The sequence below is a fragment of the Gobio gobio genome (genome assembly GCF_949357685.1).
Source record: "Gobio gobio genome assembly, chromosome: 8".
NCBI lineage: Eukaryota > Metazoa > Chordata > Actinopteri > Cypriniformes > Gobionidae > Gobio > Gobio gobio.
Genome location: NC_137114.1, coordinates 25,093,739 through 25,120,055, shown reverse-complemented (window position 1 = coordinate 25,120,055; position 26,317 = coordinate 25,093,739). Strand labels below are relative to the sequence as shown.

At 40.0% G+C, this 26,317-nt stretch overlaps 1 protein-coding gene across 1 annotated transcript in view; it reads right to left on the bottom strand.

Annotated features, from left to right (window-relative positions):
- nbeab (neurobeachin b) overlaps positions 1-26,317 on the bottom strand; it is a gene marked incomplete at its 5' end in the record, with an annotated part of 373,184 nt that overhangs the window by 232,417 nt on the left and 114,450 nt on the right. Inside the window, 5 exons of the mRNA XM_079823731.1 lie at positions 6,246-6,414; positions 12,650-12,802; positions 13,956-14,064; positions 17,756-17,889; positions 20,221-20,418. Of these exons, the coding sequence (XP_079679857.1) occupies positions 6,246-6,414; positions 12,650-12,802; positions 13,956-14,064; positions 17,756-17,889; positions 20,221-20,418 (763 nt within the window). The remainder of the gene's footprint in view (positions 1-6,245; positions 6,415-12,649; positions 12,803-13,955; positions 14,065-17,755; positions 17,890-20,220; positions 20,419-26,317) is intronic.

The window sequence follows — 26,317 nt, the reverse complement described above, 5'->3', positions numbered from 1 at the left end:
ACACGCTAAACATGAACACGTTATATTGCACACTGTAAACACAATCAAAGCTTAAAAAAAACAGGAAAAACGGGACCTTTAATATATAAAAATGTTTATGTGCTGCTGCACATCCCTGTGTGTGTAATAAGGCTAATAAACTAACGCGCCCTTAAAATAACACAAAAAAATACTGTTTTAGTTGGTCAATGGCGCAGTCGATTTCAGTTGCCTCAAAATAGGAATGTGCCAAGAACGCGCCTGAACACACCTTGTTTTCAGACAGGCACGCACATGGGCGAACAGATGGTCGCGAGTGGATTTGCTATTTAAACAACGTGGCGCTGGACATGAAAAATATTAACTGTGTCGGGCTGAAACTAGCAAAAAATACTTGCTGCGCCGGGCGTATGATAGGGCCCTATAGCTTCCTAGGTCGTGAACCAGTATATCGTGTACACAAATTTGGGCACTGGTAAGGACAGTAAGGACCCTGGCTCACTATCTATTGCGTAACATTACGTGTAGTGAATTGGCTCAGTTAGGTAAACCTGTCAACTTGTTATAACTAGCTACATGAACAAAAACAGAATCAATTTAATGGCACAGACACCCATCCACAGACATCTATATCACTGTCTTGAGTACTGAGGTTTTGTTACTGCCACTTTAAATGCAAGAGCTAAAGTTATGCACAACAGGACTTTTCGCTTGTGTGTCTGATGTTTCTTGAGGGAGTCTTTCTATGTCTCTCAAGACACTGGTGAGAAAAGACAGTCTGCGCTATTGAAAACAATGGCCAGGAGTGATGCATGACTTTAATTTGTGAAGTCTTGCTTGCTTTTAGAGAGATAGAGAGAGTGTGTGAGAGAAAGGTTTGTGGTTAGCTGATGTTGCTCCATTGTAAAACAGAACTCTTTGTTGCAGTAATTGAACACTTCATTATGTTATACTGCTTTCTCTATAACCCATCCCTTTGTGGAAAAAGACAAAAAAGACTGCAGCGTTTGACAAATGAAGAATAAATCAATGCAGACCGCCACACAGAATTACCTACTTGGCAAGCCAGAGACAAATTCTTCTACATACTTTAGGAGAGCTCCTCTAGGGCCTCTTCACCTGGTGTGACTGCGAAACGTGTTTGAGTGCTTCTTTGTGTGTTGCAGAGGTTTGGAGGTTCATGATGAAGTAGTAATCTCAGCACCTGCTGCTTTTCAAATAACAGTCCTTCATCTTCTACACTTGTGTGTGTATGTGTGTACAACGCATTACGTTCTTTAGATATTCTTTTAGTTTTTATCACAATCTGAAACGATTCTGTGCTGTTTTATGTGAGCCTGAAGAAAAATGCTTTAATTATCTAAGTCACAGAACAAACAAATTTGATATCACAAATACTGATACTGTTTGTGATTTTGGCCAAACTGTTCAGAAGTTACAAGCAAAAATGTAAATGTTTCATTTCTCCTGACCACTAGGTGGCACTGTGCCGAAACAATGCTGGTCGCCTCAGGTCATGGTTGTCATAACACACACCAATGCTGTGTTCGAAATCCCCCCCCTATACCCTCATTCCCACTATTCCATACATTACTCCACGAATATAGTCCACTTGAAGTGAATGAAAACGAGTGAGTAAATTCGGACACTGAGTGCGCTGGAAGGGCTGCCTCTTTAGCATACTTTGTGCTCGCTGTTTAATAATCATTTGAAACGTGGCAAACTGGCAGCTCCAGTAGTAATGAAAAGATTTATCTTGAACTCTGTCATGGAAACTAGAATGTATAAACCGTAATTAAGCAATTTAATAGTCAATTTAAAAGGAATTTACAACTGTATGATATTACGCTGTATCAGTGCGGCTTGAAAAATATATGGATGATTGATTTAGCTGCGGGCGCCATCTCCTGGCGAGACGCAGGAAATCATTTATCATCATTTAGCATATATCAGTTGTACACTCATTAGTGCGTTGTGGGATTGAATGAGTGCAATGTCCACTATGGTTGACACCACTACAAATGGCTGTCCTCTCAAATAGTGCTATATTTAAGGGTATAGGCGAGCGATTTCGGACACAGCCCAAGTTTGGTCAGAATACGATAGAGCGATGCAGAGATATAGCCTCTCAGATATTTATATTTTATAGATATTTTATATATATATAGATATTTTAGCGTGCTCTTCATCTAATTTGTTTGCGCGTTATTAGAGAATGGTTTGAAGATTCCATAACTTTTTGTCGGCATGATTTGAAGATGATCTGGTGAGGAGAATGGCCTATGAGGAGTTAAAAAAAGTTATGCTAACTAAATGCTGCAAACGGAAAATGACGTCGTAGGGTGCAATCACATCTTGAGCCAAGGAATCAGAGGAAAAATGTTGTTTCCCGTACGTAACATAAACGTGAATGCAACTTTGGACAGTTGGTGGCACTAGAGGGATTGAATTATTGACTCCAAATTTGCTATGGTGTTAGTTCAGACGGTCCTCTATCTGTATGCCACTTTCCAGTATGCGGTTCTATGGGCTGCCATAGACTCAAGAACGGAAGAAGATGAAGATGTTGACAGAGATTCATTTACATTAACTTACCCAGAACATTCTTTTCAGGGTAAAACAAAAGAATGATTCAGGTACAAAAACTCATGTTATTCACATAACATTATTAACTTCCACATGAAACACTCTGTCTGAAAGAGAGATGTACTACTTGGCTTCCACGTCCAGCATGAGACTATTTTAATTGCTGCAAGGGTCTTTCCAGTGCCTGGCAGTCTCAAAAACAGCACTGCCACTGACCAATAGGAATAAAAAAAAGTGAGATTGTGCCTTTCAAAACAAAACACAATTGGCGCGACCAATTCATCTCCACTCGCGCTCCACCCCCACACCAGCCAACAGCAGAGATCTGAATCTGTTTGTGTGTGTAATCGAAACAAGGCTCTTAGGTCAACAACGCAAAAAAAAGCTTCAGCAAAATCAGTAATCCAGTCCGCTACTACTAAGATAAACCACAGGCTTAACCATTTACAGCTTTGAGAAAAAACATCATGCTTTCTAATAAAATATATAGAAAAAGTGTGGAGAAGCAAATCATGACAGTCTGTGAAGATTTGGTATTACCGTGACTTTTTAAAAAAAAAATATTACCGTGATAATTAATTAATTAACAAAATAGTCAGTATTGTTGACTATGAATTAACAAACGGTGCTTCAGACTTTGCTAGCAAGTTAATCAACTCATCTAAATGCATCCTATATATATATACCTATGAGCCAAAACATTATGACCATCTGTCTAATATGCTGTTGGTCCTACATGTGCGGCCAAAACAGTGCCGACCCGCCGAGGCATGGACTCTGAAGACCCCTATCTGGCACCAAGACATTAGCAGCAAATCCTGTAGGTTGTGAGGTGGATCGAACTTGTTGGTCCAGCACATCCCACAGATGCTCAATTGGATTGAGGAATTTGGGGAATTTGGAGGCACACCTTAAACTCTTCATCATATTCCTCAGACCATTCCTAAACAACGTGTGCAGTGTGGCAGAGTGCATTATCCTACTGGAAGAGGTCACTTCCACTAGGGAACACCATTGTCATGAAGGGGTGTACCTGGTCTGTAACAATGTATAGGTTGCATGTGTCACATTTACGTCCACATGAATGGCTGGGCCCAGGGTTTCTCAGCAGAACATTGCCCAGAGCATCACACTCCCTCCAGCATGTCATCCCACAGTGCATCCTGGTGCATCACTTCCCAAAGTAAATGGCTCACATGTACACGGCCATCCATGTGATGTAAAATAAAATGGGACACATCGAACCAGGCAAACTTCTTCCACTGCTCCAAGTTCCGACACTTGACGGTGGACAGGGGTCAGAGTGTGATGCACAGTGTGTTGTGACACATTCTTCCCATAGCCATCATTAACATTTTGTGTGACTTGTGCCACAGCAGACCTTCTGCTGGCTCGGACTAGCCTTTGTTCCTCTTGTGCATCGATGAGCCTTAGGCATCCAACACCCTGTCGCTGGTTTGTGGTTTGTCCCTCCTCTGACCACAGTTGGTAAATTTTCACCACTGCTGACCAAGAGCAACCCACAAGCCTTGCCAAAACAATTTATTGCATCCAACAATACATTTCTCCTGCATCTAACACCTTGATTATGAGAACTGATTGTTTGTTTACAATCTAATCTACCCAGACCTTAATATGTGGCCTTGTTGAGATTTTCACTTCACCAGGCTTCGCCTGGTCATAATGTTTTGCCTCATTAGTGTATATTAGATTAATGAAATATTTACACACAACATGAACTGCTGTATATACTCTACATTAGAATGTCAGAAAAACAATTGTGAATACACTGTTTTAGCAACAATGCACTAAAACGTCATCAAAATTATTATTATTATTAACATCAAAATTTGGTTTAACTAAGGTTGACAAAAAATGTATTTGTCGACTAAAATTAGATGCAGTTTAGTCACAATAAAAATGAATATGACATGATGAAATATTTACTAAATTTAAAACCTATTTTGGCCCCACTTTATATTAGGTGGCCTTAACTACTATATACTTACATAAAAAAATATTACAATGTGTTTATTGTGATCATATTGTATTGCAAAACACCTTTGCTGATATTGAGGTGGGATACAGGTAAAGTTAGGGACAGGTGTGGTGGTGTGGGTAAGTTTAAGGGTAGGGTTAGGAGTGGGAAGTGTCAACAGTGTAATTACCAATGTAAAAACATGTATGTACACAATAAGTGCACTGTATCAAATGATTTATTAAAATGTTAGTACATAGTAGTTAAGGCCACCTAATATAAAGTGAGTCCCATATTTTTCTGAAAAAACAAAACTTATGGCATTAAAACTGCGAAAAAATGAACACTGTATGTTCAAAAGTAGCTGTGTATCCAGACTATATAAAATAATTGGTGCTAACCACTAATCTACAGATCTTAACTCTTTGTTTAATGCAAATTCATATACAGAAACCAAAATATCACCTGACGTTTCAGGAGCAGAATAACAGGAATAATTGAGCACAATTATATTAGAGAAGTGTGTACCTGAAAGTGTGTTATTAGACAGAAGAATAGAAAAAAATGTATAGTACAGTTAACAGTCATGATCTATTAAAAGATTGGGGGGGGGGGGGGGGGGGGGTGAAAAGAAAAGCATATTTTCAACCATGAAAGGCAAGTTGTGAGCTGCCACACATTCAGTCCACACAGCTAGTTCTAGTGTCTCACAATGTGGGTTATTACTCTACTGTGCTCTTTTCTACCTCGTGTTTAAAAAATGTTTGAATGGGTAGGAAAGAGAAATTGTACCAAATTTCAGGGAAACGTATGGGTAGTTACAAAGCTAGGTATATTCAAAAGTACTGCTATTCATCAGGAGGTGACAGCAGTGGAGCCATACAGACACTTTTAGACAAAGTGTAAGTCTGACTGAGATGGATTGCAGGTGACAGTGTTGAGCTATATTAAAATGCACTCTCAGAAACCGCAGGCTGTTTATTAAACCAGTGTGAATTTGATGCTGGTGTCTCCACTAGGGTGCTTTATTTTATATTGATTTCCTAAAAAAAATTGCCATGTTTGCAACTCTGTTAGCAAAATGTAGTCTAAAACCCTGATTTATGTCATTTTGATTTATGTCTAAAAAGATTAAGTCACTGTATAATTTACAGTGAAAAAACGTAAATTGACATTCCCAGAATTCGTTGTGTGATACTTCAAATTGGATGTATTTTCTTCTTATTTTTATTTTTTTTGTACATTATGTACATTAGGGTTTTATGTTACATCTAATGTTGTTAAATTAATGTTTATTGCATTTTTTAATGTCATGTGTTACCATGGTGGTGTTTAGTGTTTGTGTGAATGACACTGTGCACCTTCTATATATTAGTATCAACTTTCTCTGCTTGTGGAAAACCTAAAATGTTGCTACTGTATTTTTTACGGTTAATTTCTGGTTAATTTATTTTTACCGTAAATTTTAAAAATGAATGTTTCCTGTGATGGGTAGATTTAGGGGTAGGGGTAGTGTAAGGGGATAGAATGTACAGTTTGTACAGTATAAAAATCCTTAAGCCTATGGAATGTCCTCACTTAGATTGCAGAAGAAACCTGTGTGTGTGTGTGTGTGTGTGTGTGTGTGTGTGTGTGTGTGTGTGTGTGTGTGTGTGTGTGTGTGTGTGTGTGTGTGTGTGTGTGTGTGTGTTTGTGTACAGACCCAGGCCTTTGGGTGTGATCCCGCTGGTGTGGGCAGGATTCACAGCCCAGTAATAGTACTTGAGTATGTGCATGATCTGCAGCACGGTCCCCACACGACGGATGGTGTTGTAGATGGTTGCTGTGCCAATGAACTCTGCCGAAAGGTAAGTGTACAGCGAGAGCTGCACCTGAACAATACAAAAACACAAACACAGATACATTGATTACAAAAGGTTGCAGCTGCCTTGAGTAAGAATACAAAACTCTGATGATTACTTTACATCATCCTTCTGTTGTTTCTAAACGGCATCCCAAGATCCCTCATTATAATTCTGTTCTTGTTTGATTTCCACGGGAGCTACGGCTCTGGCACTGATAAGGCTGCAGCAAAACCATACGGTGAATATTTTTAGGTAAAGCCGAATGTCAAAAGGTACAGTGGTTTGTTTGTGAGCAGTAGGTCAGGCCTCACTAGTGACAGTGCTGAAGGAGAACCTTGGAGGACAAAAAATGCTGATGAAAGTACATAACTCATCCAATTACAGGCCACTCATGCAGGCAGACTGGGCTCTGCAGCAAGGCCAGGCAGGGATGATGGGATGTAGCGGAGGGAGGATAAAAAAACATGATGCAAGTCCATGAACTCTTCTGGCCTGAGGAGAGCATGTTGTTGCTGCCGCTGCTGCTTCTGAGAGGTTGAGCTTGTGCAACTCCGTTCATTATCCTGAACTCTCTCCTCACTCTCCCTCTCCTGACTCTCTGCATCTTGGTTTTTCTGTCTCTTTTTTTCACTTCCTCCATTTCCTTTTCATGACTCCTGCTGTTTTGTTTCAATTTCAATTTTCTCAGTCCTTCAGTCTTTGCTTTCTTTTTCCATTAATCCAGCCATGTTTACTTTCCTCCTTTCCTATTGTTATCCGTTTTAATCTTTTTCTTTCTTATTTCTTTCCATCCATTTTTCATCTTCATTCTTCTCTTTTTTCTTGTCCTCCCCATTTTTTCCCATCCTTCTTCTTTCTTTCATTGTCTTTATTTTTAAAAACTTGTTCCTTCCTTTATCCATCTTTCCATTTACCTTTCTACCTCCCTTTATTGTTTTGCTTCATTCTCTCTGCTTCCATGTATTTCTTTATTTCCTTTTAATTTTTATTGATCTATCCATTTTTCTCCTTTCTGCCCCTTCTATTTTTTTATTTTAGCTCACTTTCTACTCCCTCTGTCCCTTTCTTTCTTTATTTCTTTCGCCATGTTTCTAGCATCTATAAAACCGCATTCATCCATCTTAAAAATATATCTAAATTATGACATACTCACCAAAAGGATTATTAGGAACACCTGTTCAATTTCTCATTAATGCAATTATCTAATCAACCAATCACATGACAGTTGCTTCAATGCATTTAGGGGTGTGGTCTTGGTCAAGACAATCTCCTGAACTCCAAACTGAATGTCAGAATGGGAAAGAAAGCTGATTTAAAGGGTAACTAAACCCCTGCTCAGAGCTTAACTCCACCCACTGGCAAATTTTGAAAAAGGCTGGAAAAGTGAGCAGAGCCCAGCGGAGACAGAGGGAACGAACCGTGCACCTGAGACCCGCGGTGACGGATTGATTGACAGCTGTCAGACTCGCGAATCGCAGAGATGGAGAATGACTAGAGTGACGCCAGCTTTGCAACAGAGCGGTCATTCTCCTACCTTCACCTGAATTGAAGGAGGGTGAATTGTCTGTAGAGTCAGACACAGACCCAGAGCCTTATCAATGCGAGCCGCTGGCTCAAACTGCGTTAACTCCCGATGCCGACGATGCTAGTGAAGCAGCAGCGCAAGAGAACCGACCTAATCTATGAACAGTCAAATCCTTATACTAAATGCCACTAAAAATAGATCAGATGTATTTTCATTCAAATTAACGTAACTGAATCAGCGCAGCAGCACAGGACCAATAAGTTCAGACCTAAAAGCCTATTATAAACAGATTTCCTCAAATAAGTTAGACTATATACGTCAGCACGTTACAGTATTGTTATTCGTCACCGCGTCCGCGGCAACCACTTGCGTATCAGGGTTTGAAAGCGCGTCTCATGTATGAAACTTATCTGTACACATGACGGGCGGCAATAATATCGCAAGAAAAGCCTGACGTGTACTGACAACTGCATTATTTAACCGCATTTTCTTCAATACAATGTTAAAGCAAGTGTCATGTCAGTTTCATTCATAATGTTTCTACTTCATGTAACATGACAGTTCATACTGGAGTGAAGCCGTTCTCATCATGTGATTGGGGGAAACATTTCTGAGGGCGTGGTGAGCTCGTGCTAGGGGCGCGGATAGTGAGCCGTTGGAAGTACAATCCTACGTCACGATGTACCACAACGTCCAATAGGAAAATTCAACTGCAGTAGCCAACGTTCAACCTTAAGAGGGCAGCACTTTGGCGGTTTTACACCATATTTTATAGAATTAAAACACTTTATACTTAAATGTCAAAACATTTACTCGAATCAATGAACAGCATTAATAAAGCCCCAGTATTACAGATCATTAACTAAAAAAAGTTGGTTTAGGGTTTAGTTACCCTTTAAGCAATTTTGAGCGTGGCATGGTTGTTAGTGCCAGACGGGCCGGTCGGAGTATTTCACTATTTGCTCAGTTACTGGGATTTTCACGCACAACCATTTCTAGGGTTTACAAAGAATGGTGGGAAAAGGGAAAACATCCAGTATGCGGCAGTCCTGTGGGGAAAATGCCTTGTTGATGCTAGAGGTCAGAGGAGCATGGGCCGACTGATTCAAGCTGATAGAAGAGCAACTTTGACTGAAATAACTCGTTACAACCGAGGTATGCAGCAAAGCATTTGTGAAGCCAACGCACAACCTTGAGGCAGATGGGCTACAACAGCAGAAGACCCCACCGGGTACATCTCATCTCCACTACAAATAGGAAAAAGAGGGTACAATTTGCACAAGCTCACTAAAATTGGACAGTTGAAGACTGGAAAAATGTTGCCTGGTCTGATGAGTCTCGATTTCTGTTGAGACATTCAGATGGTAGAGTCAGAATTTGGTGTAAACAGAATGAGAACATGAATCCATCATGCCTTGTTACCACTGTGCAGGCTGGTGGTGGTGGTGTAATGGTGTGGGGGATGTTTTCTTGGCACACTTTAGGCCCCTTAGTGCCAATTGGGCATCGTTTAAATGCCACGGCCTACCTGAGCATTGTTTCTGACCATGTCCATCCCTTTATGACCACCATGTACCCATCCTCTGATGGCTACCTACTTCCAGCAGGATAATGCACCATGTCACAAAGCTCGAATCATTTCAAATTGGTTTCTTGAACTTGACAATGAGTTCACTGTACTAAAATGGCCCCACAGTCACCAGATCTCAACCCAATAGAGCATCTTTGGGATGTGGTGGAATGGGAGCTTCGTGCCCTGGATGTGCATCCCACAAATCTCCATCAACTGCAAGATGCTATCCTATCAATATGGGCCAACATTTCTAAAGAATGCTTTCAGCACCTTGTTGAATCAATGCCACGTAGAATTAAGGCAGTTCTGAAGGCGAAAGGGGGTCAAACACAGTATTAGTATGGTGTTCCTAATAATCCTTTAGGTGAGTGTATGCTCTCAATGCAAAATGCTGAACAATAAGTTAATGCGTTCATGACCTCAAGGCTATAGATTATTGTAATGCTCAACTGGGTGGTTGCCCTGCTCGCTTAATAAACAAACTCCAGCTGGTCCAAAACACAGCAGCTCGAGTTCTTACTAGAACCAGGAAGTATGACCATATTAGCCCGGTTCTGTCAACACTGCACTGGCTCCCCGTTAAACATCGTATAAACTTTAAAATCTTGCTTATTACTTACAAAGCACTAGGTGGTTTGGCTCCCCAGTACTTGAGCGAAATCTTAACGCATTATACTCCTTCACATCTATTGCGGTCTCAAAACTCTGGCCAGTTGATAAAAACTAGAATATCAAAATCAACTGCTGGTGGTAGATCCTTTTCCCCCTAAACTCTGGAACAGTCTTCCTAGCATTGTTCGGTGTTTTCAAGACTAAAAACACATCTCTTTACTATGGCATACGCATATAACATTATCAATTTCTATTATTCAAATCAGTTAAATGATTGTTGGGCTGCATTAACGAAGTCAGTCGAAACCGGTAACACTTCCTATAACACCCAATGTACTCGTTAACATCATAAGATGAATGGAATCTATCTACACTAATATTAGTCTCTCTGTTCATCCAAAGGTTTACTGTAGTCAGCCGGATCCGTGCCGTATCCAGATCAGATGGTAGACCTGCACCTAGACACGATCAACACAGCCCTGAAGGGTCTGCAGAGATTGCGTCAACTAGACTCTGTCCTTTGAAGGCCTCATCGACACGATAACTCAACAAACCCATCTCTGGCGTGATGACTCTGGTCTTCAACCAAATGGAACTGGACACATATTCTGAATGTTCCGATCTAATATGACCTCTGACTTGTAATGCTGCCTGAATCATAATAATGCATTGTTCGTTCGTTGACCAGAGGAGAACTGGCCCCCTGACTGAGCCTGGTTTCTACCAAGGTTTTTTCTCCATCCTGGCACCTGATGAAGTTTTGGTTCCTTGCCACCATCGCCTCTGTCACCTTTGGCTTTTGGCTTGCTTAGTTGGGGACACAAAATATTCAACTATGATCCGCCTGCATTGACAGCATTGTATGAGAATTGAACTGAGCTAGATGACATCACTGTTCTCTCCAGAGCAGTTGTACAGCCGAAACTTTGTTGCATCATTTTCCTGTTATCACTGTAAAGCTGCTTTGAAACAAACTGTATTGTAAAAAGCGCTATATAAATAATGGCTTGATTTTTTTTTCTTATCTTCCTCGCTTATTTCATTTTTCTTTCTTTTCCCCTTTCTTTTATCTGGTTAATTTAACTTTTTTATTTCCTTCCATTACTTCCTTTCTTTTATCATTTTCTGTATTTCTTCCCGCCTGCCTTCCCGCCAATTCTTATATTTCTTCTTTGTTTCTTTCTTTGTTTCTTTCTTTATTCCATCATTGATCTATCCATTTGTCTCCTTTCCTTTCTTTTTAATTTTAGCTCATTTTCTTTTCCCTCTGCCCTCTTCAATCCATCCTTCCTTCCCCACTGTTGATCTTTAGAGAGAGAGAGAGAGAGAGAGAACTCCCACTATATCTCTCCTTTTGGAGCCATGGCAAGCATCCAGTGAACAAAGGTCTTTGTTTTGATCCTGTTTGTGTTTCGTACCTCCTTTATTTATTCATGACAGTCAGCAGCGGTGCAGAAACTGAAGTGAGCAATACATATTAGCAGCACAGAATCTTGCCTCTTTTAGAAACGACTCATCCTCTCCTTTATGGGTCATAAAGCAGGGTCAAATTTTCCTTTTTCAGTTTGAACTTCACTCTAAATTTACCAACCATCTGTGACAATCATTTTGTAAATATATTTTTTTAAAGAAAAATATCACTTTTCTTCAAAGCTGTGACATTTTTGCAGGTGACAAGGTGAATGAGGTGACAGACTGTGAAATTGTTACTGTCAACAACAACAAAAAAAAGATGATGAAAAAGGAAAGGAAAAGTGAATCTGCTTTATAGATGCAACTCATTAACAAGAGAGATAGGTATTAAAGTCAATATGATTTTTTTTTTCTTTCATTAAAGTGTATTCAATTAGAAAGTATTTAATATATATTTTTTTTAATTAGCAGGGGCATAGTTTGTGGGGGGTGGGGGTGGGTATAGGGGGAGGTAACCCCCTCAATAACCAAAACAAGCGAGTACACCCCCCCCCCCCCCCCCCCCCCACACACACACACACACACATCTTAGATATATCCTATGCAAACAAGTAATTGATAACTAGGCTATTACTTTATTGCAGTTATGTTATCAACCAACTTTGCATGTGGATAATACCACAAAATACAATTTTGCCATAAATAAATAAATAAACAAACAAACAGAAAACAAATAAACCTCACAAGGAAGCATGCACCCGCTAAACGTGAACATACTTCAGCTCCTCAATGTTCAAACCAAAACTATGCCCTTAAGGATGAGATTCTTGAATTGTAATAATACAAGTGGAGAAGAAGGGTTAAAAAAATCAGAGAAATCTGTTACGTCAACTGAGAATTTTTTTTTTTCAGATGCAGTGCAAGTTGACTTTAATTTGTTGTTCTGATGTGAACACTTGAAAGTTAACGCTCTGCCTTATGGTAACTTCAGTAAATATCACCGTGTGTTCAGCTGACCAGGTCACTAATATCTCCGTGACACCGGTGGCCATCACAGTGTACTCAGATGCTCCTAATTGCTGTCATGTTTCATGGGGATGTATCCGAGTATCTTCTGGAAAAGACATGACCTTGCTCACCTTTGCGGGTATGTGGATCCAAATAGCCGCATTGAACAGGATATGGTCACAGAGTTGTTTGAGTAGAGGTGCACCGTGTGTAAGGCCATCCAGGTATTTGGCGAAAGACAGGAACTGCTCCAGAACAGCCCTGGTGATATGCACCCGCGATGACTGAGAAACAATTGAGATATTTTGTTAGATTACCAAACCAACCACTGATTGTTAAATAAACGAACAAACCAACATCTTAAACTGGAAGCCATAGTTTGACTTTGCAGCTAAACAAGGACTTTGTAGAGATTTTCTGAGTTATTAGTCTCAGCTGGCACCTGAGGTCCAGACAGGTGCGTGGTGTGAGACAGGAGTGAGTATAAACGAGACACAAACAGATGGCCGGCTACGTGAGGATGGGACGTCAGGCAGTGGGATCATTCAGGTGCCGTCTAGCTCAGATTTACAGCTGCTGCTGTTAAATGACAAAGTGAGGCTTTTACTCAAGCGCCAACTTTAGATGGAGCCAAGGCTACATTGAGACTATGAAATAAGGACAGCTATGAATAAGTAAAGATAGAGAGAGGAAAAAAAAGAATAATGACACAGGGATAATTTGTATGTCATCGCAATAAACGCATGGACAAGGAAAAATATAATAGCACCGGTGAACCGGTATTCGCTGAGGAAATGCTGAAGTGTGCATTTGTCATTCATCAACCGTAATGCGCCGTTTCTCCTCTGTCCTAGCAAGTGAATTGTGTGCGTGTTTTTTTATTCAGCTCGTGCTTATAAAAGCTTGAGTCAATCGAGGTCATGACAACTCCTTCTGAAAGAGCGAATCTTAATACTCATATGACCATTTAAAGAAAAGAGCAATTCATTGTGAGCTTTATGCATTGAGAAAAAGCACAATTTGTCAATTACGCATTAAAATTCCTTGGGGTTTTGTAGTTTAAAGATGCAGTATATAATAGTAATAGCTAGCAGGTGAAAAGAAGGGCATTGCAGTCCAAATTCAAAATATTGGAGAGAGTTGTTTCCCCTGCCCAGACTCCACGCTCACGCTGGTTGCCAGATTGGAGGAACGAGCACTGTAAGTTGATCAGCTAATGTATATTTATTTTTTGTAAAAATCTGCTACAATCTGCACTGGACTAACCAAAGGAACTTCCATTTTGTCTGAACAATGGTTTGGGGAAACCTCCTTGGAAACCGTTATTTTTGTAATTTCGTTTGGTGCCGCTAACAGCACAAAAATTGCAGACTTCAGCTTTAACCAACCTAAATTATATGTTGGAAAATGAAAAACAAAAGAAAACAATCACATCACCTTTTCCAGGAGGTACCCAATCACCAGGAAACCCTTCCCGCCAAGCATCTGCTCTTGCATTGCCACTGAGCTCTTGAGAAGCTCCATCAGGAAGGCCAGGAGAGTTGAACTGCATGAAAACATCTCATTACATATTGGGTACATGCATGACATAACTATTGGGTAATCTCTGTTTAAGAATCAAGGTGAAACCAAATATTAATTGAAATAATGGCAAGAACATTCTGCACTTGATGCTATTGTTTGATTGTTAAGATTTTTTTTTTTTTTCATGTATCTGTATCGGCCAATATTGGATATTTAATTGTGCATGCTCATTTTCTTCTATTTTTACATTTAGATTACCTTTGTCATTATCTAAAGCTCACTTAAACGTAATCTTTAAAAACGCTAATATTTAATAACACCTTTAAATGTAATCTTTAATTTCATACTGTACATTATAATGTTGTGATGGCTGTTGTAATGTTGTTGTTGTTGACTAAATAGATTTTGAATATCTGCCATTTGCTGGTTATTGGCCTTATCATGAAAATAATTGTTATTATACACTAACATTCAATAAGATTTTTCAATGCTTTTGAAAGAAGTCTCTTGTGCTCATCAAGGCTGCATTTACTTGATTGAATACACAGTAAAAATGTAATTTAAAATGTAATTTAATCCTGTAATAGAAGGATCATTATGTTCTGTTTTCAGTGTCACATGATCCTTCAGAAATCATTCTAATATGCTGATTTTGTGCTCAAGAAACATTTGAAGAGTCCGTCTGACATATTTTCTTTTAAGTGAGCATTTTTTTTATCAGGCTCCTATGTTTAGGTTCAGTAATTTCACTTTAATGGCAATGAAATGGTTATTAGTCAGTTATTGAAATGCCTTATTTTCAAAAACGTCACTTTTGCTGCAAAATGCTTAGTTACAACTGTAACCTTGGTTACCTGAAGAGGGAATGAGCACTGCGTCATTGACGCTTTGGGAACGTTCTGCGTGATTAGACGTCAATAGTGTGATCAGAGGCGGGTGACGTCATGAACCAGGAAACTATAAAGCCTATAGCCTAAAGAATCCAGAAAAATTTTAAAGGAAAAAAAGGAATCTGGAATTTTTTTTTATGTAATTTGGAAAAAATAAAACAGATTTCATAAGGCCTTTCAAATAAAAAAATATCATGTATCTGAAGTTATAATTAAATACGGAGCAACAGAGCGTATTATATATTTATCATCTTAAATGGCGCACACTCATTTCTGTGAAGGACCCAAGTAGATGACACATGCCCAGTTACTTTCCACACAGGCACACTTCATTTTTGGTTGAAATTAATTCTTATGCGTGTAATATTTTTTTTTCAGTTTAATTAAAATTTGTGGAGAATTTTTTTTTTACATTTTAGAATTAGAAAGCCTTGTGTTGTGTAAACAATTGTGCAGTGAAAATTACCACAAATGACCACCTAGTGTCCACTACTCTAATACTGTTATAACCTGTTTACACGTGAACAAGGGATCTACAACATGATGAAAACAATTATTTATAATGTACATGAAAAATAAAATAAAAATTGGACACAGCTATGGGACAAGGTTGTGCAGCAGCAATCATCACAACAGTGAAAGGAACCTCAAGGTTGTAAATGTGCAATTGCATAGGGCCCCATTCCTGTATTTCGCTTGGGGCCCTCAAATCACCAAACCCCTGGATATAGTTCAGAATGTGAATGCCTTGCAGATGTAGTGGTACGAGAGCTGCATCCATGCATTTGGTAAAAGTGCGGGATGATAGAGATAGGCCGAATGGAAGAACCCGATATTGGTATGCTTCGCTCCCGAAAGCAAACCTCAAGAACTTCCTGTGTTGTGGAAGGATGGATTTATGGAAATACGCATCCTTGAGATCTATTGTGACGAACCAATCCTCGGATCTAATTTGTGGCAAAATCTGTCTCAAGGTTAACATTGTGAATTTTAACTGCATAAAGGACTGATTCAGAACCTGCACATCCAAAATGGATCCCTCCATCCTTCTTTGGAATGATAAAATACCAACTGTAAAACCCGGTTTCCCTGTTGGGAGGAAGTACACGTTCTATGGCTCCCTTCACCAACAAAGTTTTTCCTCCTGTTCCATGACCAGTGCCTGCTCTGGGTCCACCATTGGAGAGACCCAAACTGAATTGTGTAACCCTTTTTGACTATGCGCAGGACCCATTGAGATGCTGCCAGAAATTCTACTAGGGGAACCATTCAACCACCAATTTGGTGCCCTAAAGCGGCACACCGGCAGGGAACAAACGAACTGGCAGCTCTGACACCCTCCTCAGAGGAAGCAAGCCTCCCAGTGCCGCTACGTTTCCGGGCGGACACTGAGCTAAGTGCTTGCTGGAGACCGCTGCGCCCTGAAACACACGAGGTGGCAGGGTTGGCAGAACGGTCCCCTGAGGGCACCGAAGAGAAATGGGCACTGTATGCTGAGGCGTTGGCCACTTCTCTCTGGGAGGGACTGCTCTCAGAGGCCTGACATTTTGGATGTCAGGACCTCTTCCCTGCAGCCTTCTTGGCGATTAGGACGGTCCTCAGATCCGTCCGACCCCTTGAAGACTGCGGTTGAGAGCGCTTACCCTGCCCCTCCCCTGCTCTCTGTGGGGCGGGTGTTTTCAGGTAGCAACCCTCTCTTTTTGTACAGCTCAATATGAGGAACTGGCTTTTGATGTCTGGGACTGCTCCCGCTCAGCAGCCCCGGAGATTTGAGAGCGACAGGGGAGGAGCTTCTGGAACGCCGCCGCCTGTTTATTAGCCTCCTGGAACCTCTCAACGACTGTGGTGACAGCGTCGCCAAAGAGGCCAGGGGGGATAGTGGGGCGTCCATCAGAAAACTCTTATTTTTTTCTTTGACAGAGCTAAGATTTAGGCAAAAAGGCTTCTCCGTGGCCACCAGGGCTGCACGGCCGATTGATTTTGCCCTCAATCGGATCTGTGACGCTTATGAGCTATCTTTCCTCTCAGTCCCCTCAGCATGCCTTCATACTATGGGTGTTTTGCAGGTGTACCAGGCTGATGTGCTAGGAGATTTAGATGAGGGCGTGGGATTTGGAACGCAGTAGCTAAGTTGCGTTGGGAATTTGGAACGTGGTAGCTGAGTTGCGCCTGGGAATTGGAAAGCAGAAGCTGAGTTGCGTCAGGGATTTCTAATGCGTTCCAAATTCCAGACTTGGTATTTTACTTGCTAGTAAAAATCCCAAGTCATTGCATCCCAGATGCGAAATCCCGTCATTGCAATTGTAACGATGGACAAATATTATAAAATCTTGCAGCTTGGCAGTTGAAAGCCAGCTCATACGCACACTGTCATTAATCTTGAAATCATATAATTCGATTTGCATCTTCTGATTGGTTTCGGTGGACTTCTGATGACAAAGAGAATAACGAACTGGTATTTCTGAATGGGCTGATGCTGGGATTTAGCAGATTTTAAGTGAAAGCATTTGATGAACGTATACCATGTGCGGAGAGCATTCCCTCAATATCATTATCTAATTTTTGACAGAGGTGGCTTTTAGTGGCTTTTGCGTCTGAACTCTTCAATTATTATTACATGTTTAAAGTTTAAAAAAGTTGTGCTGTTCAATATTTTTTTGGAAACAATATATTTTTTTTTATTCTTTGATGAATATAATTATTTTGTAACATTATAAGTGTCTTTACTGTCACTTTTGATCAATTTAAAGCATCCTTGCTGAATAAAAGTATTCATTCCGTAAAAAAAAAAAATATTATTCTGGTGGATTTAATATTACTTACCACACTGTGGTTTCCACCTGGCTTTCATTGTGCTGAAGGAAATCCAGCTGTGCAAAGAGAGGAAACAGCACCTGGATGCCACCAATGGAGTGAATGGCACTATGAATGGAGTGCGTAACGATGGCCTTAACATCCTTATAGAAACAGAAGGAAAAAAAAAAAATAGTGATCAATGCATTCAGTAATTAACTTATTTGCCATTGTTGTGTTCGATTTCTCTATATTTGGTCGAGCGGTTGTTTGGGTGGCTTGCCAATGTATTAGATTTATCTAATAAATAAAATAAGTAAGCTTGACCAGAGTTCTTTTGGGGAGAAGAATTTATTGAAGGCAGTACTGTAGCACAGTTCTTCAGCAGCGATGTTAGCGTGTCGACCTTCAAAGAATCTTAAACCAAGATACTGTCTTTGAGACCAGGGCCCGTATTCTTAAAGGAACACGCCAACTTTTTGGGACTTTATCATATTCCCCATATCCCCCAGAGTTAGATAAGTCCATACATACCATTCTCATCTCCGTGCGTGCCATAACTCTGTCTGACGCACCCACCGCTAGCCTAGCTTAGCACAAAGACTGGAGGTAAATGGCTCCAGCTAGCCTACTGCTCAATAATTGTCAAAATAACGCCAACATTTTCCTATTGACATGTTGTGATGTGTATAGTTAAATTGTGTACTAAGACCGACGGAAAATTAAAAGTTGTGATTTTCTAGACAAATATGACTAGGAACTATAATATCATTCCTGCATAATGATCAAGGAATTTTACTGCCATACCATGAGTGCAGCAGCGCAATGATATTATGCAGCACCTGAAAATATGCTAACTTCCATCAACATAATCAACGTGTAACAGACTTCATTGTGATTTATCTTATAATTCGTTTTTTGTGTACATTTTTTACATTTCTGTGTGTAACGGTTTTAGTCTGATGATTACCCTCATGTCATTCGACACCCGTAAAACCTTTGTTCATCTTCTGAACACAAATTGAGATATTCATTTTTGATTTTTAGTTGAAATCCGATGGCTCAGAAAGGCCTCCATTGGCAGCAATGTATTTTGCACTCATAAAAGGTACTAAAGACGTCGTTACAAAGTCCATCTCACTACAGTGGTTCTACAATAATTTTATGAAGCGACGAGAATAGTTTTTGTGCGCAAAAAACCCCCGAAATAACGACTTTATTCAACATGCTCTTACTCAACAAGTGCCGTCAAGGCATCAGACGTGAACTCACGAAGCACCACGACGCATGCGCGAGAATATAACGTAGCGCCGGCGTTCGGGCATCCAGGAAATGCACACTTTAGCCCCATTTTGACCACTACGCCAAGACCTAAAGCACAATCAATGTAGAATTCAACAGCTTAGATACGGCGCATCTTCCTCTGCTTGTAAACAAAGCTCCTCGCTTCCGGGTCATGTGTCAGAACGCCGGCTCTATTCTCGCACATGCGTCTTGGTGCTTCGTGAGTTCACGTCTTAGGCCTAGATGGAAGACAAGCACTTGTTGAATAAAGTCGTTATTTTTTTGCACACAAAAACTATTCTCGTCGCTTCATAAAATTATTGTAGAACCACTGTAGTGAGATGGACTTTGTAACAACGTCTTTGGTACCTTTTATGGGTCTTGTGAGTGCAAAATACATTGCTGCCAACGGAGGCCTTTCTGAGCCATCGGATTTCAACAAAAATATCTTAATTTGTGTTCCGAAGATGAACGGAGGCCTTACGGGTGTCAAACAACATGAGGGTAAGAAATTAATGACAAAATTTTTATTTTTGGGTGAACTAGCCCTTTAAGCCTCTTAAAAGTCCTCGTCCGTACTCCTAACAATTTTGGACCTTAAGACCTCTTTTAAGGGTTAAGATGCTTTCTGAATTACTTTCTTCTTTACTAGGATTTTTCTTTAATTTTAAGAGGAAACGGCCACCTTTCTAAGAATTTTCTTAGAATTGTGTAACTAGGAGCTACTCTTTGCTCAAGATTTTTCCTGAATACGGGCCCTGACCTTTATACCTGATAACAAATATGCCACAAACAGTACAATAACACCCCATTGACAGCCAATGATAATGTAACCTGATGATGACCTAAAAGGACACACTGACCAAATACACTGACCTAAGGGGGTAATTTTAGACCATTTGGGTCACACTTTTGTGAACAAAAATATATTTGATAACAGATTGCAAATACATCTGACTAAAGTTAATTAGAAACAAGCAATCCTTCCCTTGAAAGTACCGACTCACATTAACAACTGACTAATCTCTGCAGAAATCTGTTCCTCCAAACAATTAACATTGAATGGCAAACACTGACATTATCTCATGGTGTTAGCTAAACAACGCAGCATCTGATTAACATTTAGTGACATTACTAACCGTTATTCGGTTGTTTTAAGGATTAAGAGAGTAGAACACAGTCTTAAAGTGTTAAGTAGACATTTACAGTACCTGTAGCATCAGAGCGTGAGGCGAATGCACAAATATGGACGGGTTTTCTCTGGGCGAGGACTCCAGGCAGAGCTGAGCATCTGTGGCTTTGGCGTTGTACGTGAATGAGATGCTGTTTGCTAATTTTCCATCGTACAACACTTGTTTATGGTGGTCAGCCAGATGGATGTCGCTTTCCGATTTAAATTTAAAGGTGCTCTAGGGAGGTAAAAAAAAAAAAGAAGAGAGAAATGAATAAAGAGAAGTCTAGACCAATACAGAAAGCTCAGATATTCACCTCTAAAAGGTGTCTAACAAAGTGAGACATGTTGGACAAGGTGAGAGAATGAATTAATGAGTGAAATAAAAATATCACAATGTGTATTTAACAGTACATCTATGTAAATAATATTATTCCATGTGCTTATTAAAGGATTTACTATTCCTACCATGAAAAGGAGAAGATTTCTTTTTATGCAGTGATTAAATCTTATCCAAATTCGTGGGAGCGCGATGAATAATAAATGAGCTTGGTGACATGAAATAATCATGAAGATGAAGTAGGGGCGATGTGGGAATCCCCCAGCCGAATTATCATTCATGAGGTTGTTTCGTGTGCTGTCAAATCAAAAGGCCTGCAGCCCAACACCTGCAGCACATCCCAGGTGATGATGTCATCCAGATGTGACCTGCTCCAGACGTGTGCTAACTGTATTAACGTGCAGTGAGCATAACCAGGCATTTTTAGAAAAACAGCTTTCTTTTATCAGCAGACATGTGCTTGACGACACTTGCATAATGTATATGCAGTATATACATCTATGCACTTATCATCAGCATGTCTGGATATCATTCTATGCACACTCAAGGGAAGTAAACTTTCTCTTCCCTACAGATACACATAAAAAACATGGGCTACGTTCAAAATCGAATGCTAGTGCATTACGGACTGCATACGGTGGAGTATATACTGTATATGAATACTATTGCTATAGTTCAAATAGTTGTAGTGCACTACATTTAGTTACATGATCTCTTTGCAATCAATTAATTAATTATTTCAGTAAATATCATCTAGATTTTTTTTAAAAACTAATCTCATGTAAAACTATCCGGCATCAAACGATGATTAAAAAAGGAGATGTTAACAACTGCATTCAGAAACAAACTACTTGGCCCTTTGTTTTCATATTTCATTATCCATGTACTAACTGTGCACCAGTGTCTATTTAAAGATAGGAGGGTGTTTGTAATTAACTCGTTGTCGTTAAATAGATTATTACCTTGCGGATACAGTTTCTAAGGCAATAAACCTGATAAAGTACATTTTTCCGTAGTTTTCCTTTCACGATCTGTGAGCAAATGAATACAGTACAAATCTGTTCAGCTTATGTAATCTTTACTGTTATCTTTATTCTGTTCAAAATGAAGAAAACAGACAGTAAAACTAAACATATTACAGATTTGATGATCTGTATGCTTATTTTGACCTGAAAAGATGAATGTTGTTCGGTTTACTCTGCTGAACTGAGATAGCATAAATGTCACCTGTTGCTGGTCAGGTTTCTGCTGCAAACATATGATGCAGCATAAAAGAAATCGCAAAATTGATCAGATTGACTGGTAAAATAAAGATCACAGCACGTTAAGATCACAGCACTGGCGACAGTGTGCAAAAAAGTTGAAAGCACTGCCTCAGAGAAAAATGTATCTGACAGGACGCTGACGTAACGTCTAATACACTTCTGACAGAAACTGATGATGTCATGCTCACATGTTCTCTCATAGTGAGACTCTGCAGTAGCAACTGAGCATCTGTCTTCCATGAAAGATGTCGACAGAACATAGATATATAATATCATCATCAAAGTCATCATCATAATAATAATGAATGACGATAATAATAAGAAATGAGCAGCAAATCAGCATATCAAATTGATTTCTGAATATAGATAGATAGATAGATAGATAGATAGACAGACAGACAGACAGACAGACAGACAGACAGACAGACAGACAGACAGACAGACAGACAGACAGACAGACAGACAGACAGACAGACAGACAGACAGACAGACAGACAGACAGACAGACAGACAGACAGACAGACAGACAGACAGACAGACAGACAGACAGACAGACAGACAGACAGACAGATAGATAGATAGATAGATAGATAGATAGATAGATAGATAGATAGATAGATAGATAGATAGATAGATAGATAGATAGATAGATAGATAGATAGATAGATAGATAGATAGATGATAGATAGATATTCCAAGAGAAAATCTATTCGTTTTCCAAGATTCCACACCACTGCACAGAGATTAAAATTCCTGGAGAAATGGGATAACAACATTACTGTTTTTTACCTTGATGAGCATAAGTTAAAATTTTAATAAGATAAGATCAAATTTAATGATCCCAAAACATACAAATATATTCTTCCAAGCTGAAGCTAATCTGAGACCAAACATGTTTATAAGGCATTTAAGACAAGACCTCAAGTAAATGGGTCTGACTGGAGCTCAGTGTTTGTAGGCAGCTGCAACAAGACGGTAACCGGGTCATCTTCAGATCAGTCACATAAATCACTGAAGACCATGAGTTTACAGCCTGCCACAGCCCACTGTTTCTACGCATCCGGGCAGGTACTCTGCTAAAAGGCTAAGAAGGCTATAAGGACCTAAGGGAGCCAAAACATTACAGTCAACAGAACAAATAATGGTGTCAGTGGTTGTTGAGGGCAGGAAGCCAAAGTCACTAAAGGGTAGCAAATAGGGGGGAAAAATACTATTTAAAGTACTGTTGTCATGGGTACTGACTTAGGAACCAAGTCGTTTTTTTTTAAAAATGTGACAATACAACCATTTCCCACTAGCATTTTAAACACCTCTGATTGGACATTGTGTTCACATGCTCAACATACACTATATTGCCAAAAGTATTGGGACACCACTCCAAATCATTGAATTCAGGTGTTCCAATCCCTTACATGGCCCCAGGTGTATAAAATCAAGCACCTAGATATGCAGACGCTTCTACAAACATCTGTGAAAGAATGGGTCGCTCTCAGGAGCTCAGTGAATTCAAGCGTGGTACTGTGATAAATTGCCACCGTGCATTCGTGAAATTTCCTCACTATTAAATATTCCACGGTCAACCGTTAGTGGTATTATAACAAAGTGGAAGCAATTGGGAACAACAACTCAGCCATGAAGTGGTAGGCCACGTAAAATCACAGAGCGGGGTCAGCACATGCTGAGGCGCACAGTGCGCAGAAGTCGCCAACTTTCTGCAGAGTCAATAGCTACAGTCTTCCGAACTTCGTGTGGCCTTCAGATTAGCTCAAGAACAATGCGTAGGGAGCTTCAATGGAATGGGTTTCCATGGCCGAGCAGCTGCATCCAAGCCTTACATCACCAAGTAAAATGCAAAGCGTCGGATGCAGTAGTGTAAAGCACACCGCCACTGAACTCTAGAGCAGCGGAGACGTGTTCTCTGGAGTGACCAATCACACTTCTCTTTCTGCAAATCTGATGGACGAGTCTGGGTTTGGCAGTTGCCAGGAGAACGGTACTTGCCTGACTGCATTGTGCCAAGTGTGATGTTTTGTGTGGGGTTGTTTTTCAGGGTTGGGGTTGGCCCCTTCCAGTGAATGGAACTCTTAATGCTTCAGCATTACAAAGACATTTTGGACAATTTCATGCTCCCAACTTTGTGGGAACATTTTGGGGATGGCCCCTTCCTGTTCCTACATGACTTGCGCACCAGTGCACAAAGCAAGGTCCATAAAGACATGGATGAGCGAGTTTGGTGTGGAGGAACTTGACTGGCCTGCACTGAGTCCTGACCTCAACCTGATAGAACACCTTTGGGATGAATTAGAGCGAAGACTGCGAGCCAGGCCTTCTCGTCCAACATCAGTGCCTGAACTCACAAATGCGCTTCTAGAAGAATGGTCATATTTTCCCATAAACACACTCCTAAACCTTGTGGAAAGCTTTCCCAGAAGAGCTGAAGCTGTTATTGCTGCAAAAGGTGGGCCAACTCCATATTAAACCCTACGGATTAAGAATAGGATGTCATTAAAGCTCATGTGCATGTAAAGGCAGGCATCCCAAAACTTTTGACAATATAGTGTACATGTCTGTGATTAGCTACAATGATCAATGCTTCAAAAACATGTTGTAAATAGACATCTTTGACGCTCTTCACAGAGCGCTTAAAGCGCTTTGAACGCAGGCATCTATCAGCGGATCCCTGATATATCCACTGATAGATGGACCCGCTGAAAGCGCCTGCTTTTAAATTCTCCTGTGTGTATCTGTGTAAGTGAAAAGCATTAGGATCCTTTGGAAGGTAATTTTATTTTTAGTCCTGTATCGCTCTTCTCTCCTCGTCATCTTACAAACAAGCCAGTGAGCAGGGCCAAAGTTGCAATGATGACAATACATTGCAATGTAGGTGCTGATCTACTTCTGCAGATCTAAGATAGGCACATTCCACAATGGGTCGTTCAAGGGGCTTAGTTACAACAAAAGCTGAGTTATAGCTTCAGTTGTGAGGTTTCTCTGAATAATGCAGATATAGCGTATGTTCAGCTAGCTGATGAAAAGTCTGTAATCTCTGTCTGTATAAAAGCTATTTATTGTGTTTGAACTGTTTTTTCTCAGGGATCTGGCGAGAGCGCATCTGCAAAGTGTGACATATGATTGACGAGAGTGACGAAAGGCTGTAAAAGGAAAGGTTGTGCGGAAAGCCTTTATATGGAGATGGTTTGGGCATGTCTTATGCAAATGACTAACCTTGTGTATGCGGGCACTCATTTAGAATACTTAGAGCGAAATTAAGAACAAATTCATATGCGTACGCACGTGTTATAAATTAGGTGGAAATCTTTCGTGAGAAGTTCTCCTATGTGTACAAAAACACAATAATCCACACAATCATTAGTGGATGAGACCCAATGATTTTACAAAAAAAAACAAAAAAAAATACTTGTTTTGCTCCTTTAAAAAAGGAATATAGAAAAAATGACTTTCTCTTATTTTCTGACAGGCAAGGGTGCATTTATTTTAATATTTGTCCAGTGTGCAGGCGCTAATATAAAACTGTGATTTTTTTTGTCATTCTCTCCACAAACACAGTTTCAGAAGGTAATGCCCACAGTGGATCCATCACAATTAAAAACCCATTTTATCATGCTTTTCATCAAATGGGGGCCAGGCCCTGTGGTTTAGCCTTGCTACATAAACTCTGAAGGCCTTTGCCCTATTCCTAGACAAGGTAGATTCAACAGATCAGCCAGAAGAGCTGTCAGGTAGTCTGATAGCTGGTACTCCATTGAAATATACAAACCCTTTTCAGATTTCAAGAGACTCCATTCACAGGTTTATCTTGGGTGGGTAATTGCTTTCTCCCTGAAGCAGACTGCTCATTATTTCTGCCAACCTGTCCGTCATGACGACGTCTGGGGCAGCGGGAATCAGAGGTCTAGAAGCTCAATTAATAAGGGAAATGACCAGCCCACACTGATTAGAGAAAAACCAGTGCAAATGTCTAGCAGGTAGTTTAAAAACATAAATAAATATATTGTTAGGAAGGGTTTTAGCAGTTATTAACTTATTTGCCCTTTTAGATTACACAGCTCATAAGTAAAGCACTGCTGTAATGGAGCAAAGACAATTGAGTCGGTGTCAGATTTTGAAATTAAATTAGGAAAAGCTCATCCCTCAGAAACAATGGCTTCGAACCAGTGTAATGTCCTTTTTGGGATACATATGCTATCCTTTCCATGCATGTGGTTTATTGTTTGAGATAATGAGTCACTAATCAAAGCCTGGTGCTTCAGAGAAAATTAGACTTTGCACAATGAGACTGAAAAACTGCTGCGAGTCCCAATTACTAATAGGACAGAGCTTCATATTTAATAAGGATACAAAATCCACAGTAACCTGCTCTGTTTACCCCATGGATGCAATTAAATGCTAAAACGCTTCAAAAGCACCTTGAGAATTAGCGACAAAAGGTCAGAGACATGAAAGGGAAAGAAAGACTATAAACTATCCGGAGGCAGACTTCATCAACGGAAGACTTCATTAGGAAGCAAAAC